Source organism: Solanum tuberosum, unplaced genomic scaffold (assembly GCF_000226075.1).
Source record: "Solanum tuberosum cultivar DM 1-3 516 R44 unplaced genomic scaffold, SolTub_3.0 scf00032, whole genome shotgun sequence".
In the NCBI taxonomy this organism is placed as follows: domain Eukaryota; kingdom Viridiplantae; phylum Streptophyta; class Magnoliopsida; order Solanales; family Solanaceae; genus Solanum; species Solanum tuberosum.
The window spans coordinates 846,117-863,913 of record NW_006238958.1 but is presented as its reverse complement, the minus strand read 5'-3'; the positions used below and the strand labels follow the sequence as shown (position 1 = coordinate 863,913).

At 32.4% G+C, this 17,797-nt stretch overlaps 1 protein-coding gene across 4 annotated transcripts; it reads left to right on the top strand.

Annotated features, from left to right (window-relative positions):
• The first annotated feature begins 4,376 nt into the window (after window positions 1-4,376).
• On the top strand, window positions 4,377-9,082 carry LOC102580919 (sec-independent protein translocase protein TatB). 4 transcript variants are annotated; one of them, XM_015306413.1, is made up of 3 exons: window positions 4,377-5,067; window positions 5,964-6,913; window positions 8,786-9,082. In XM_015306413.1, the coding sequence occupies exon 2, from the start codon at window positions 6,141-6,143 to the stop codon at window positions 6,903-6,905; it is 765 nt and encodes a 254-aa protein (XP_015161899.1). In that variant the 5' UTR covers window positions 4,377-5,067; window positions 5,964-6,140; the 3' UTR covers window positions 6,906-6,913; window positions 8,786-9,082. The 4 variants fall into 4 exon arrangements, with proteins under 4 accessions (XP_015161899.1, XP_015161900.1, XP_006341996.1 ...); XM_015306414.1 differs by lacking the exon at window positions 8,786-9,082 and adding an exon at window positions 7,741-7,946; XM_006341934.2 differs by lacking the exon at window positions 8,786-9,082 and having other exon boundaries at window positions 4,379-4,938; window positions 5,964-7,226.
• The last annotated feature ends 8,715 nt before the right edge of the window (window positions 9,083-17,797 follow it).

Here is a 17,797-nt window from a genome sequence, read left to right as displayed (position 1 = left end):
CCCATCCCCCAAAAAAAATATTTAAGTTTGTTTTTAAAAAATGTTTTCAATTTCAAAAATTATTTTCTACTCTAGTAAAAATAAAAGATATTTCTCAAAAATATTTTTCATTCATAAATCAAACACTAAAAATCTTTTTCGAAAAATATTTTCTAATCACCAACCAAACATGAGAAAATAAGTCAAAAATCAACTTGTTTTCCAGGAAAACATTTTCCTTCATACCAAACACACCCTAAATTCAAATCTGCACCAAAAGACCAGCACTTGGATGGTAGCGATGTGCTTTATTGTTAGTTTAAGTATTAAGTTTGTTTTAGTTGTTAGTACTAATTTTTTTTTTATGTTATATGGTTTGGTTCCATCATTTTAATATTTTCTTTTCATATTATTTTTACTTATTATTTAATTATTTTACTTTTTATAGTAATTCTCTCACTATTCTGTTCTTTTGATCTACTTACCATTCAAATATTATAATCATTAAAACTATATCATACAATACATTGTGAAATTCATAGTAATACATACCAACCGTTCAAACAGAGTGTAACAAAAACTATTTCATTAAGGTTCAAAATATAAGATATCTAATTAAAAATAAAAAAATATTTATCATTTCATCCGAGTTTTTGTTTTTTTACTATTTTATTTGTTTCTACAAGTGGATGAGAGGACAATTTTGCAGATAACAACAAAAGAGAGGTTGCTTCCGTTGGTCACTAATAAGTTAAAGGGTGTCTTTGAAATAATATCCTTTTCTATCCTTTCATGGGGTCCATTTCTGGGACCCGCATTTGATTTTTTATTGCCTAATCTTGAAAATTAATGAATGTATAAATGATAAAATAAAATAAAATAAAAATTCCTAATCTTTTCCTTCTGGTTTAGGTAGGAGAAATTGTCAATACAAAAATCGAATTTTACGGGTCAACAAATATAAAATAGGATCTCTAACTAATAGTAACCAATTAATTATCACCATTTATTTCCTTTTTAAAAGTTTAAAACATAAATTCAAATATTGATAAAATACCAGGCCTACTCTAGGATTGAGTGACTCAGTTCAGAATAATATCAAATATGACGTTTATTTGATGAATTTAATTAAGAAATAAATTTCATTTTTATCATAATGATAAGCACTCAATCTAATTACAAGTGATATCAAAATCAAAGTGATCATAAATTTAATTTTCAAGAGCAACATGTTGCATGAAGCATGTGTTGAGAGGGAGATTATTGAATAATGTCAATTTCCTATTATATGTGAAATTAAATTATAAACAAATTGTTGTGAAACCAATAATCAGGCCCATCTCAGTACCTTTAAAAATGATGCACCTGTTTAAGACCCCAAATTTGAGAGGCCCTATTTTTTAGTAATAGTATAATTCTTATTATAACATTATAACTCTTTTTTAACAAAAATAAAATAAAAATGTATTGTGTCTTTCATTTTATGTCTTTTTTAAGTTCATTTCGAAACATTAAAGAATGTTTCTTTCTTTATTGTCAATCTCTAAATTTAACTTCCGCATGACATGTTTAAGATTACAAGATTAAAAAATATTTTGATATATATATCTTTAATTTAACACCATAGAAAAAATAAAAAAAATCAATAAACAAAAATAACTTTGCATCTCAAAAATAAAAAAACAAATTAATTAACAATTAGGCCTCAGATTTATTTTTAGCTTTAAACCACTAATTATCTTGAGCCGATACTGTCAATAATGTTATATGAACACAAATGTTAAGCCTTTTGGATAACCATATCCATCTGAGATAAGTATTATATAAATGTATATATTTAAAATAGATATAATATTATATGAGTTTTTTTTGCTAACATGTAATCATGCTCAACAAAAAGATACAAATCATATGTTACAAAATAGAGAACAAATATCGATTAAAGGAGTCAAATATAACAAGACAAACTAAAAAGCATGTAAATATATATATACTCTCTTAAAATTCAAGAGAACATAACAAAAAAAGAAATGCAATTGATGAATATAGGAATTGTACTTCAACTAGTTGGGAACTTGGGATTAAGATTTATAAACATATAAACTTTAAATATTTATACATTTAAATTAGGTCTAGAATATGACATGGATGAATAAACAAAATAAAAATACAGAACAAAACTGTTTCATGACAAGTGAAAAAGGTAGGAAATCATTTTCCTATATGAAATACATCCTTAGCTATCGCAGTCTTTATTTATGTTTTAAAATGAAAATCATGACATGATAAAAATTAAGTTAACAAGCTTATACTAAAATTCTTTTAAAAAAAAAAGTTATTACGAATTCACGATAACAATCAATCCAAACATAGGAATTATTTTTTTTCCGTTTTTGAATCAGATTTTTTCATAGAATACAATAATTATCAACCACATATTATTTATGTCATTAAAAATCAGTGACTTTGACTACTAAAAAAATCTTCTGTCAAATTAGACGTGATTATCAAATTAATATTTATTTTTTTACGAAGATCTTTTTCCAAAGAATTGAAAATCTAAAGTGATAGAGTGCTAGTAGGTTAAAGTTAGTGTTAAAGTCCAATGTGACAAAAACACTCTGTTAACCAACAAGAAAATTAGGGGAAAATATATGAGAGGAGACATCAGGCATGACGTACCATAGTATTTGGACGGGATAGTTGGCCCAATTAGAGAAATATAAAAAGTGAATGCATTATGTCTCAAATTACTTGTCATATTTTTTTTATACGTTTCTTAAAAGATATTAATTAATTTTATTTATTTATTTATTTATTTATTTATTTATTTATTTATTTATTTATTTATTTATTTATTTATTTATTTATTTATTTATTTATTTATTTATTTATTTATTTATTTATTTATTTATTTATTTATTTATTTATTTATTTATTTATTTATTTATTTATTTATTTATTTATTTATTTATTTATATTACATTATTTATATATTAAAGATATAATTTTTTCATCAAATATTTCATTTATTGAGGTGTTTAGTTTTTAAAAGCAAGGATAAAATATATTTATTTATTTATATTACATTATTTATATATTAAAGATATAATTTTTTCATCAAATATTTCATTTATTGAGGTGTTTAGTTTTTAAAAGCAAGGATAAAATATATTTATTTATTTATATTACATTATTTATATATTAAAGATATAATTTTTTCATCAAATATTTCATTTATTGAGGTGTTTAGTTTTTAAAAGCAAGGATAAAATATATTTATTTATTTATATTACATTATTTATATATTAAAGATATAATTTTTTCATCAAATATTTCATTTATTGAGGTGTTTAGTTTTATTTATTTATTTATTTATTTATTTATTTATTTATATTACATTATTTATATATTAAAGATATAATTTTTCCATCAAATATTTCATTTATTGAGGTGTTTAGTTTTTAAAAGCAAGGATAAAATATATTTATTTATTTATATTACATTATTTATATATTAAAGATATAATTTTTTCATCAAATATTTCATTTATTGAGGTGTTTAGTTTTTAAAAGCAAGGATAAAATAGAAAAAGTAATTAATTTATTTTGTATTTATAAAATAATGAATTTGAGATAATTAAAAGCTTGTGTTTCAGGTCAATAAAAGATCACATAGACTTCTCTTAAGTCTTCCTGAATCATCGAGTTTGATTTCTTCTGTTCAAGTGTATTTTTTTTTATAATAGAAATTACGATAAATAATTTGAGACACGGAATCGTTCTTTTTAAATTGAAAAAGGAATGTTAGATAGAGCAGCTAAAATATCTATGTCCATTTCATTACTCATTACTCATCAGCCACTTGTATGTTATCCACTAGCCAGCAGCCAATCAAACAAAATGAAATCAAAAGAAGACAACGTAAGCTATTATGTGCAAGAAAAGGTAAGTTGTTTCTTAAAAGGCATGTATGTATATTATTGTTCCCCATTTATTGGAGGCAAGTCTTTCATGCTATAGTTTTTCGTTTTTATAAGGAAATGAAATTGATATAACACGATATAAACTGATTTATTAGATTAAGTTCGAATAGATTAATTATAATATATTCCTTTTAAAGTTTAAGTAGATTAAATAACACCAATCTCTCAACATTTATTAGTATACAAAAACTTCATCGTAGAGTTGCTAGTATTAAAGTTGTCAAACTATTAATAGACCAAACCAACATTCCCAATTTTTTTTTTCCAAGACCATATGTTTTTTCCTCTTTGTAAACAGTCATACTTGTATAGTTATGTTTACGACTCGTATAATCTTTGAGGCTATGTTTATATTGCACCAAAAATTAAGAGGTTATGTTATGAGCAAGTTATGTAGTTATTTTATTCGAATTTTACACCCTTTTTTTTATGTATGGCCAAGAGATTGATTGACATAATATTTCCTCAAGATAGATGATGTGTTTTTGTGTCATTCTGCATCGGAGTAATTACGATACTAAACACTTTGATTAACTAGTTACCAAAATTTATGCAAATGCATATATTGTGTATATTTCGACCATAATAGTAAACTAGTTATCGAACCGTACATATCTGTAACTTTCTCTTTTGCATATTGAGTGATATTGTGTTGTCAATATTTAGGAGCCTGGCCCAATACTGGTTCAAACTAATGGGCCTAGTTCGAGCCCAACTGGGATCCAAAAGCCCAAACTTAAATCATAGTTTGGGGCCTCTGTGGACCACATCAGAAGATTAACACCACGTCAGCTGATATATATCAACTCGCGCGTGGACTCCACGGCGTCAAATTCGACCCGGATCCGGCTCTAATAGGTCCGGTTCCCGTTTTCACACTTTTGGAGCTGCACCTGAAGAGATTGCTCATTGCCCGTCGAAGCGGAAGCGATTGCTGAAGAAGATAGAGGAAGAAGATCATGGCCATGGCAATGGTAGAAATAGTAACGATAAGCCAAATAGTGTAAATGAATATTGTTCAAATCGTAGTTGATTCTTAATCAGTAGCTAAAATCATTGTTTCTGTTGATCCGCTCTATTCCGAGGACTCTTCGCGTCTTCAAGTAATTACCTTTGACCTTTTATCTGAGCATATTCCTTCTGTGTGCGTTAGAAGCAAAACTAAACATATTACCGTTTATTTATGTGTTTTATCTGAGTTGCCTATAGTCTTTGTTATCAATGACATTTTTGTGCTTTTTTGATGGAGATGGCTGAAACGAGATTAGGATTTGGGAGTATGCCTAAGAGCTACTGCCTGAGTATGTACAAAGACTCTGTCCTCAATGTGTGTTCTGGGAGACAACTCAAAGTAATGTTAAAAGATAATACAAAGGGATTTTGGACAAGTTCTAGTTATTACTATTGCACGTTTTGATAAATTTATGTACGTGAACCAATGGATTAATCTCTGTCGTTTTGGTTTCATAATGATGTATTTCTGCTTATCTGCTTATCATTAAGGCTATTCCTTCATTCTGGACTATTATATAGCACTGGAATTTCAGTCATCAATTTTCTAGCAGCTGGTTTTGGTATTGATATTGGTATAGTTGAGTATTGAATTCTATGATGGAGCATCCTTGTAAGGATTCAAGAGGGATAAATCGTGCAGTAATCAGCCATAGAAAATTAAGTGGTAATCTCAGAATTGAGTGCTTTGCATGGCAATTGCTCACTTTGTAGAACTTCTCCCAACACTTTTTGTAGTTTTGTTTGTCGTTGGTCACTGAACTAGTATATCATTTCTAACAGTAAAATTCTTTCCACCCACAAGAGGAGTTCTAGCTGGTCTTAAGTAATTGATTTCGGAACAAACCTAGTTGTGCTTCTTGTTTGTGTTGCTAAACTTTAGTCATTGTATGTGATTTGATGTATTTTGTAAATATTGACTAGTTCGTTTTTCGTTTTGCTTCTTGATAAGTACTGTGTTTTGTTTGTTTTGTGTTTAACCTTGTAGGAATTCTACATAGTGTGATGGCAGAAGAGTCAACAACATGTGTCTGGCATGGCTAACTGCCCACCAGCAAGTCTCATAGACGACTTCCCTGAGCGAATTTCCGAAAAGAGTCCTTGAAAACAATCTTCTTAGGGGTGGTCTATAAACATAAGAGAGAAGCAAAGTGAAAAAAAAGAGATGCTGGGATTTTCATATGGAGAGGTATTTCTGTTGCTTGGTGCTACTGCTGCTCTTATTGGACCTAAAGATCTACCAATCATCGCTAGAACACTAGGCAGATTTGCTGGGCGTTCCATTGGTTATGTTCAATTGGCCCGTGGCCAGTTAGAAAGTGTCATGCAGCAGTCCCAAGCTCGCCAGGTGCATAAGGAACTGCAAGATACCATGGCTCAACTAGAAGCTATACGTCATGAAATTCGAACAATCTCTTTTATGAATCCTGGTCCACTGACATCAAGGCTAGTGGACAACATCAACACTACAGCTGGGGATAACACGACTGCAAATGGACCTCAAAAATCTGATGAAGAGAGCACAATCGTTGAAAATGGACCTAAAAAATCTGATGAAGACATTACAATAGTTGAAAATAGACCTCAAAAATCTGATAAAGAGAGCAAAACAGTAACTATCACACCTAAGGAGCATAATTCAAGGAACTCAGCTTTATCTGATATGCACAGCCAAGCAGCTGCTTATGCGAGATTGGCAGAGATGGCTCCTTTGAAATCTGTATCTATAGAGAGAGAAGGTCTGAGTGAACTGACCGATGAATCTGGCAGTATTGTTGTACTTCCTGTCTCTGCTGAAAGCGCAGGATTGTTGCCAAAACGTAAAGCTGGAGCAAAAGGGTCTGACATTATCTTAGAAGCAATACTGGAGGCCGATGTGGCAAAGAATGCCAAAGAATTTCTCACAGCCACAAAACCAATTAAAAAGTGAATGAAGAGGTTTACTTTCCAACTTTAAGACCAATTCTGTAATCTTTATTTATTAAAAGACCACACATTAGAGGTTTACTAAGTTTATGGTTCTTTTGAAGCCTATATGTTAGGCTTCCTCGTGTTTAGGCAATGTGAATTACATTGCATCTAAAAAGCATAGATTTGCATAGAATAGCTTAGTTTGGTAGGTTTGTACTTTTGTTTGGTGATCCTCTATATCCTTCCTTTCAAAAGTTCTTAGCATGTTGAGTTGTATGATTTTGAACTATCATAGCTCTACTAACTAGTATGAAATGCTATCTTTTCAGTTCTGGAATCAGCTCACACTTTTGTTTTGTTGGCATTGCTTGAAAGCTTAAGTACTTATGTCTACGAGGTGTATCCTAGGCCTCTTTCTGGTTATGTAATGTATCTTATTCCACATGATGTCATTTTCCAAGTTTGTGACCGTGTGTCATACCAGCTGCAAGCATAGAAACCTTTCCATGATTCCCTTCAGAATATACAATACCATATGATGGGTGTGGCCTGTAAATTATGCTTTTGGCCTACTGGCAACATGGTAAACACATTAGTACACACTTCGTCTTGCTTTTGGGCGCATGATGCCTATGAGGGTTCACCCACCTGATAATAGAATTCCTTTTTATTCTTCTTAGAACAAATGCACTCCTTTTTTGCTGCATTGAATATGTTCTTTAAAGTTAAAAACAGTGGGAACTGTTCTCCATGAAACTTAAAACGGTGGGAAGTGTTTTCCATGATCTTCTCTAATCTTTGGAGGAAAACTATTAGGATAACTGGGCCTCTGTATATCCATGGTCTCTGTGCAGGACAAGAAGAAAGCAGCTTCTATTAGGGGGCCAGAAGTTAATAGAACTGTGAGGGACCCATGGCGAACTTGAGGTATCATGTTTAAGTTCTTTGAAACACAACCAAATTTGGTTTGGATCAGTTAGTGCTAGAAGACTGATCAACCTGCATTATGTCATGCAATTGCGACGTCTATTCCATCATCAGTTAATTTTATATTTTTTTTTGGTGCCAGAAAGAGAGAGTGGGATTTATTAGTCCTTTGTGAACTCCTCCTAAAATGACCAAGTAGCGATGTGGACAATAGATTTAATGATACAATGTTTACTATCCATTAGCAATATTAGTCCAGAGTCCAGGTACAACCGTACTGAAGAAAGATACAGTTCCAATAATGTTACTAACATACTACTGAATTCTCTTTAACTTTAGAAATTATAAACTTTTATTTGAAAGTCACAATTTCTCAAAGCAGTGGGAGCTTAGTGCATCGGGTTGCCATTTATAATGATGGATACTCTAAAGAAACCTAACTTTTCAAAAGCGTGTTTGCACCGGGTTAGCATGAGGGAAGATGTAAATAAATGAATTAGAAGTCGATACGAAGCATTGGACGTATACATTTTAGGTTATAACAATAAGCGAGCAGTTATCGTCGCATGAACAATATTAGTTTATGTATTAGGTAACATTAGTCACATCTTATATGGTTCTGTAGGTTGAACCATTAATATTTGCTTATATCTATTGACTAGTCCTTTACCCTCTCCAAATGTTTAGTTTGACTATTTTCAGCTATGTTGCTCGGACTCTTCAAAAATGCCAACGGGTGCGTGTCGGATTCGCCAAAAGTAGTGTATTTTTGAAGAATCCGAGACGGGTGCGGCATCAAAAGTGAAGAGTCCGCGCAATTTAGATTTTCAGGGTACCAAACCAATAAAAAAGGAGAGGAGAATACATAAATGATTTGGAAGATGTTGCATGTCCTTCTTCAGCTATGCAGTGCATTTTCAACTATCCCATCCCAGATGGTGTAACCTGATTATCTTGCTTGTTTTGCAACAGTTTTTGAAAGATATGGTGAATAAACTTTGCATGTGCAACAAAAGAGGAGGAAACCAAGAGAACATTTTAGCTGAAGCCAGAGTATAAGAAATGTGCGAAGGATATAGGTGTCGAACCAATTGTGTCTCCGTTTTAATGTATATTAGATGTGCAATGTAGAGTGATAGGTTTAGTCAGAATTCTCATTTTCAATATTTATCGATAGGTGTGTTGATATAATGTTGTTGTCAATCATGAGACTGCATAGAGTTATGTGGATGGGATACTTACTTCATCAAAAAAAATGTGGATGGGATACTTACTGGAATGTGCTAACTTAACCTATTTTCTTTATTTTACTTTGCCTTTTAATTTTTTGCTTTCTAGCGTATCTCCTAATAGATTTCCGCAATTTGATGTAGGCTGTTAATGTCATCAAAAGTTCTCCATCTCTGTTTAGCTGTTCAGTTTGCTTTTTCTTCCTTTTCTTATTCTGCATCCTTAACAGAGTTATTGAAACTGGAATATAGGATTCCTTTATAAAGATCACACCTTCCCCTCCTAACCAAGTGAAGGGGAAAATGGAAGAGTTCAGCGACATCCTAATGATTTTTTTTCAGGAATATGGAGGAAGTTACTATTGCTGTGTCTTGCACTTGATGTCTTCTACTGTGATTAAGCTTGCATCCTATAAGATCTACCTAGTTCGAGGGAAAATCCAACTTCATGCTATTTTGATGCTTGATCCACAATCTCAGCCATGCAATTCATTGAACATGCTGTCTATGCTTGTACTGGTATTACTTAAACTTTTCATGGTTTGCACAGTTTACGTTTATTTGAAAGGAAAGAAATGGGGCTCAGGCTTTGCGTTTTTTCCTAAGGTGTATTATAGTCTGATAGAATTAGGTGGTTTATAGCAATCATAATCATATTATGTTGATATCAATCTCTGGTAGCTACGAATATTTGTACAGGGCCAATTTCCCATGAATCATGATGGTAGTGTGACAATATATCAATTCCTTACGCATGTGACCTATGTCTTGAGTTGTAGCTTGTAGCCATTTTGAGTGGTTCGTATATATAGCTAATTGGTTGTATGATGAGATAAGGATTCAGAAATATCTTCTGACGTGTAGTGCATGAACAGAATACTCTTTCGCACTAGCTTTCTGGTCTTTCCCTATAGAAAAAAATGGTAGGGTATAATTTGTTTCATAGATGGGGTATCTTTGGCACCAAGGACGGTTGTAGTTGCATAATTGGATCATGAAAATGCTTAGACATATTTTGGTAGTCTACATTGGTGCTCTTCTGTACTCCTTGGAGTCGCCATTAGGTTCTGATCCAGGGTCTTCTCAACAAAAAAAAAATTGCAAGCTTGTTTGTAGTTTAATACTCCTAATAATTTGTTCGATTTTCAGGAATCCCAATTGTTGCAATAAACTTGTAAATTCCCACTATTTATGCTTCCCTCTCCTCCCTTTGATTTCACTGGTTCTTTTGACACATTTTCTCTAGTGATGTCTACGTGTATTTATTTGTTTTTAACTTGTTACAGTGGATAATTCAAATATATATGCTTCATGATTCAAGAGAATTGTATTATAAATTTTAATGGAAGGCAGAGGGCTAGATACCTAAAATGGACGAGTACTGGAGGAGTGGTGTTTGGTAAGGAGTATGTCTTTCAAAGGGAAAGACAAGTTCTGTAACACGGTAGTGAGAATAGAAATAAAATTTTAAAAGTGAGTGTTGGGTCTCTATGACCCATCATTTCCATTCAATGGGTGTTGTAGGAATGTTCATTTAAAGCTGGATATGCAGTCATACAAAATTAGACAAGATTATAAATAATTATATCAGACAAAAGGTCCAGGTCCATACATGGAGGATAAAACAAGAAAAGTTCCTTGAGATGGTTTTTATCTGATTGCGGACCTCCAAATGTATTTGTCCGAAGGTGTTACTTACTATGATGATTGAAGTTGTTAAAAAGGATGAGTTAGACCTAAAATCAGATAGAGCTAAGTTGTCCAAAAAAATCTACAATCTTAGGAATTCATGTAGACTTAGCAAAGAATAGAACAAAATGAAACAAAAACTCTGGATAGGAGTTTCCAATAAATTTGAATTAAGGTTTGTCATATTGATGCACTTACATTAAGTTTGATGTCTTCCAGAAGTTTTTAAGTTGTTTAGAGAATCACATGTTAGTAGAAGACATCGAGGATTCTAATCTTAAAAAAAACTACTTCGTCTTTTTAGACAAATGATTGAGTATTTGAATAAAACGAGTTCAAATGGAGTGAAATGGACGTTAATGATTTCCATAGGCCATAGCCAGCCCTAACTAGTTTGGAATTAAGGTGTAATAGTTTTTATTGTTGAATGGATGAGTAGTGGGTTAATACAGATTGCTAAGCCTCTAGTGTAGTAATTAGTTCATTTATGTGGAAAGAAGGAACGATCAGTTGCCTAAGTAAAAGAGCATTGGTGATAATGCATGTTTAGCATGAGGTTTTCATTATTTTGAATTATACAAATAATTCTATTAAACAATGTAAATATTAGGAAATAGTGAATATGACTAGAATCTATTCCTTGCAAATATGAAAAGGTTCAGAATCCCTGTAATTATGTAATTAGGAGTGGGAATCCTCAACTCATAAGCTAGCTTTTGGAGTTGAGTTAGGGTTAAAACTCTTTTCTATTACATGGTATATGTCACCAGTGCCAAAACCATCCTTATTGTTGTGTTTCCAATGTTGAGCCCTATGTTATGTGTTGTTGTTCATGCTCTAGATGACCGATTTTGGACATGAAAGGGGTGTTAATTGTTTCACATTAGTTGAAGGAATGGGCTATAATCTCCTTATATGATCTTAGACAATTCTCACCTCATGAAGTATTTGGACCCAAGATCAATTTTCTATTTCATTTCATTTATGTGCCTTCCACCATCCTTGAACAGGTCAGGTTGTTGAGAGGATATCTTTCCATGGGTGAGAGTAGATGAGACATTTTTGGAGTAGTTTATAATGGCTTGGAGTCCCACATTATGAATGGGTGGGGTGTCTATTTTTCAACATTTGCGCTAGAGGTTTTTACTTGACGGATGGTGCTTCCTTTGGAATCCCTGCCTAGGGTATTGTGCTTGTTCTATGGATTTTGCAGTATATGTGGGTGCAAAAAGAAATGTTAGACCTTATAATTAAGGTGCCAAAGTGTAGATTTTTTCCTGTGGGGTTCAACAACAGGTTGAAGGGATCAGGAGCATCTGACAAGTACTTTTTCCAGTTAGTGATGTCCACATTACACTGGACAGATGTACCTGTATTTGTGCTACATAGCAAAGAAAATGATTGCAGCTCAATATCTAGTGTCTTCGATCTCGTTTGGGTCTACATTGAATATATTCTGTCCTTTCTGCTTAGATATTAGCAGAACAGCTACCCCACGGGTATAACAGTCATGCTTCTCAGTTTGTCTACCACTGACTGGGGAATTGGAATAAATGGCCAACTATTATACACTTTTTTTTGAGTGGAAATATGCGGGATTTTTTTTGTCGAGTGATGAACACAGATCAATATTAGGTAGAAAGCTACCTACATTTGATATTCATATAAACAACTACAAGTAAACCCTGCTCCCTTGGAGAATTTAACAGATGACTTCAAGTTTGCAGACTTCAATTTTTCCTATAGCACAGCTCCATTGGCTTCTCTTATACATGTGACGAAATATCTAATATATGTAGAATTGTCCTAAATCTATAATACTTCTTCCTTCTATCAATCTCTTGTGTTTGTGGTTGATTTGAATTGATAGCTATAATTCCGCGACTTCCATTTTATTATAATTTAGAGACTGAAATGGTGGTTTAGACTCTGATGTGGCCATTTATATTTTTCCTTTTCTTTCTAAATTGGTGGTTTAGACATTAAATGATTAAAATGTGGGGTGTGCATAAGTGGAAAGCTGCTTGTTGTTGGCCGTAGCTTCTTTACTCCTTCACCATAATCCCCCAAGACCCAGCTTGAATGTTCAAAATGCTTCAAATGATATGGTATCTTCTGGTTACTCATGGTATATAGATAATTACATTGTCCAGGTTACCTTGAAAGTGGCCTTTCTTTTTTGCAATGTCTGCATTTGCATGATCTCTTAGAATTGTTTGCCATTGCTTTAATTATTGTGAAACCTTACACAGATTTGAACTGATTCAGGACCACGCCTTTGACCTTTCTGTATCTTCCAGGATCATGCATTAGATCATAGTAAGATTGTTAAACTATATAGTTGAATTGTTCTGTGAAAAATTCCAGTATGTATACTTCTTAACTCTTAAGTGAATAGAAAACCTGAATTCATGTTGAAGCATGTCTATTTCACCTTTAAAGGAGGCGTGTCTATTATTACTTATCCTCCCCACAAAAGAAGGGTAGACGTCTCTATCATAAACTAAGGGAGTTGAAGTGACCGGAATGTGGGATAAAATAATGCCAATAGAATTGTTAGGCATAGAAACTTATAACTCTAGGTTTTAATTATGTACCAAGGGAGTGATGATACTTCTTAGGGAGACAAGTATTTGTGTAAGTTGGGATCCTTCGGGTTTTTTGCATTCAGCTTTTCTATATAGGTTTCACCCACCTTTGATGCCCTTCTATGTGACTTTTACATTTCAAAGATGTTATGAGTGGTGTTAAGAACTCCCTTATTGTCCCATAAGGTGCAATCTGGGGTCATTCTTTCTATACTTCTATTTATAGCCCAGACATGGATTTGAATTATTTGATCAGCATTGCAGTGAAAAATTGAAATGACGCTTGGTGCTCTAAAAGTTAATATGTAGTGGTAGTCCTTTTCTTGAATATGAGCAGCATGCAGATTCCCATGATAGTGCGGCATTTAGGTCATCTTAGGAGCTTGGGTCCCTTTTGCCTAAAAGAAAATAAAAAAGAAAGAAAAGAAAAAGAATCAAAATAGTTTAAGCATTGTTTATTAGGTTTATATGGTTAATTTTGTCCAACAGGTTTGAAGGAAAAATTCACTTTCTTATGAAGTTGTATTTGAGTGATGCTTGTAGGAATGATATTCTGAGAGCTTTATCAGACAGTTTCTGAGGCTATTGTTTCTTTAAAGTTGGACTAGTAATAACAAATTCAATGTTTTTACGAATATTTAGAAGTTCAGTGGTGTTCCATTGAGTAGTAGAAAATTTTTCCGGACATTTAATTTGATGTATATTGTATTTTTAAAGGTGCTTATCTGTTTTAGTCTGGTTGAATACAGAATGTCAAGAAGTGAAAGTGAGTTTGTCTTTCATCTCTTTTCTTTCTATTACTTGGCTTTCCATATGCAGACAAATATATCTGGACGAGGTTAGTTATAAACTGAATGTATTTGTTGAAAGAATAATATCTGTATCTGAGATGCCTATGAGAATGTCAATTATCATAGCGTAATTGTGTTTAATGCGCTCTTGCTGATAATAACGAATTGCCAACCAATTTGTCCCACTGATTTAACTTCTCAGACACATGTTAGTCAGAGTAGGTATCATGAAAATGGCCAACGAGGAATCTTCTTTGTCACATTTGGAAGATCGTTACTGCATCTTTTGAGAAAAAAGATATTTGGTCCAACTTCTCATTTTTGTATTTGCGACTAGAGATCAACTTTATTAGACTTTTGCATGTAATGGTGTCCTAGTATTGGGACCCTTCACCTAATATCATGCATCTATTTGACTGTTAATGGAGACCTTGTCACTTCCATGAATGTGGATCGTCAGAAGTGGCTAACCACATGAGAGGGCATTGTCAAGATTTGTTTTGATGAATATAACAATGGTCCTACACTTGAATAGATGGAGTCCCATCTATTCTTTTGTGTCTGCAGCAAGCCATGTTTTTTTGGTATCACATGTTTACACCTAATTTCTTGAGCCGAGGGTCTATTAGAAACAAACTCTCTACCTCTGAGGTAGGGGGTAAGGTCAACGTACACTCTACCCTTGACTACACTAGATATGTTGTTGTATGTTTACACCTAATGTGCACTGAATGCCAATAACAATTAATCCTTTGTTGGAGTTGATTTTACTGTGCTATTCGATGGATTATTGGAGTTTCTTTAATATATCGTGCTCGGTGAAGATGATTTTTAAATACAAGCAGTTGATTAGTGTTTAGAAACATGATAAAAGCTTATTTTAATCCTGTAGGTTCTTTAGACTAGGATGTCTATGTTGACAAAAATCATGTTGCTTGTTGATTCCAAGAAAAAGGAGTATCTTGTTTGTTTACAATATTGTTTCCACTTTCTTCCTCTGTAATGTGACACTACTGTCAAAATAGTCTATAAAATTACGTGTAGAATTTTACAAAAATCAGATTTGCAGTTTTTAAGCGTGAGAAAGACAATTTTATGTTATGTAGTGCTTGTTGGTCAATTTTGGCGACTGGTTATACCATGATTAACTAAGAATGTTTATCTTAATGATAACGATGGATTAGTTCAATGGTAGTTATCTGTATACTTACATTGCTTTGCTTTTTGAATTGTCTGAACTTATCACTTTTGTTTGTTTGTGTTTGTTTAAGATACAAAAAGGACAGTCTGTTGCACAAAACATCTTATATTCATGGTCCGGAGAAGGGCCGCACCTCTATGAGTGTGATGTAGATGCTTCCATAGCTCGAATGCGTGACCTGTAAGTTACATGAAGATAACTTTTCTGTTCAATATACTATTATATATGCAAAATATCGGCTGCCTTTCGCAGCTATTCAGTAGACTTTGCTGCTAGTGGTTGTCTATTTTCTACCTAAAGAAGCTTAAAGAGAGCAGTAAAGTAGTGTGAGTGCAAATAAATCCACTAGCATTCATGGGGATAGAAATTGGAAAAAAGGGAAAAAGTTTTAGGATTGGGAATTTTATTCAAACACTACCCCAAAATAAAGAACAAGTAAATCATGTGAATGTTTCGAAAATCTTAATTTATCATTGGATTCGTGAAAGTAGGTGAAGAGATAATATCAGAAGGAATAAAAGCAACATCAAACCTAGTAAGTGATGAGGATTTGACCCAACTTTTTTGATCTAGTTACTTTTCTTCTCACTTAATTTAGTTTTTTTGTTTTCTTTAATATAAACTTTAAGGTAACGGAATGTTTGGGCGATATACTCTAGTGCCAAAACTATTTTATAAATCACGTGTACATCTTTTCTCAATGTTTTAAAAAGGGTCCTAGGTCCGAGAACACAACTCCGGAAGGGCCATCGTCCTTTAGAAGAGTGGCGATAGTAAATTGTAACCAAAGATTGAAAGAAGTTGATACAGCTTTATAAATTCGTTCCCATGCTTCGATCCTTTTAATGGGTTCGATGTATATATGACTAGATCACTAGAACATTGAATCTGCCCTCTTCATGAACATTCCCAAAATTTGGCATATTATTCCTTTTCGATACATTCGAATAAAAATTACTATACATACAGACAACCCAAAAGGAAAAAAAATTAAATTAAAAGTGACACTTTTGACTTGTTTACCCTAGATATAATTGTGGGATATCTATCTGGTCGTAGTGTAGGGAACAACAATATGAGAAGTCGTTCACGCAAGAAATGGGACATGGGATATTTAAGTCAAATATGGGTAACGTTACAGTCAGTTTGTGAGCCACAACTTTTTTTATGATTCATTAATTTGATTATTATAGCTTTCACTTCTTTTTCTCCACTATATACTGTTGGTTGAGGCAAACAGGGACGCCTTCACCTGATAGCATTGTGTCATGGGGTCACATAGTGTCACACATTGTTATAACAATTTATATCATTTGTGCTCTCTACTCCTATCGATCCGTTTACGTTTACTTGTTCATAGTGGATTTTGCACTTTTATTTAAAAATAATATTTTCGTCCCTACCTTTTCCATCTGTCCTAACTTTGGTTACTTGATACATGTTGCTGGGAGGTGAAAAATATCTCGTGAAATTAATCAAGGTGCGCGAAAGCTGGCTCGAACACTACAATCATAAAAAAATGCATATTTTATCAAAATATCCATAATTGTGAATAGTCTTTAGTAGATTTGAGAAATAATTTGAAATGAATAGTTAAACTTACGTTATTTTAAATTATAGATAGATAGATGGACTCATTGCGGAGCAAGAAATACACATAAAATTCAAACTTGCAAGCTTATAAATTTCTATTAGTGAAGTGTAATTTTTCAACATTGGGGGTTTATTTAAACCCCTTCCAAACATGTAGCTCTACCTCTACATCGACTATGATTAAAACAAATCAAATCGTAACATGAATTTATATCACTAGGCAGTGTGTCTAGTGATGTTTTTATTAATAACAAAAAGTAATCTTTAAAAGGGGGAGAAGTATGAGCAAGAGAGATTATACGATCGATAAAGAATCTTTCCTAAATTTACAACCATACAAAAAATAAGAGTTGGAGAGAATAAAATAATTCGTGTTACGTTGTATGAGGTCAAATGTACAACTCCTAATAACATGTATGTTTCCAAGAACATTAGAGTGCAAGGACAGTGTTACGTTTACTCAAAAGTGTGAATCATCATAGTTAGTGAATGTGACTAGTCGAGTGCAACCATATATGTAAATACAAATAAATACTAGCCGATATTTTTATAGATGGCGGTATAATTTAAAGTTTATGGTTTTGAATTGAACGCATAACTCGTCCTAGTTACTAAGTTTATTATTAAAAAATTATATATATATACAAGTATGTAATATAAGTAAATGTTAATAAGTTCGTTTGAATCCGTATTTAACATGTTATTGTATCTCATAGAATTAGTCGATAGATATTTTTTGTTTATTAATTTAATAATTTAAAGTTTATGATTTTGAATTGAACGCATAACTCGTCCTAGTTACTAAGTTTATTATTAAAAAATTATATATATATACAAGTATGTAATATAAGTAAATGTTAATAAGTTCGTTTGAATCCGTATTTAACATGTTA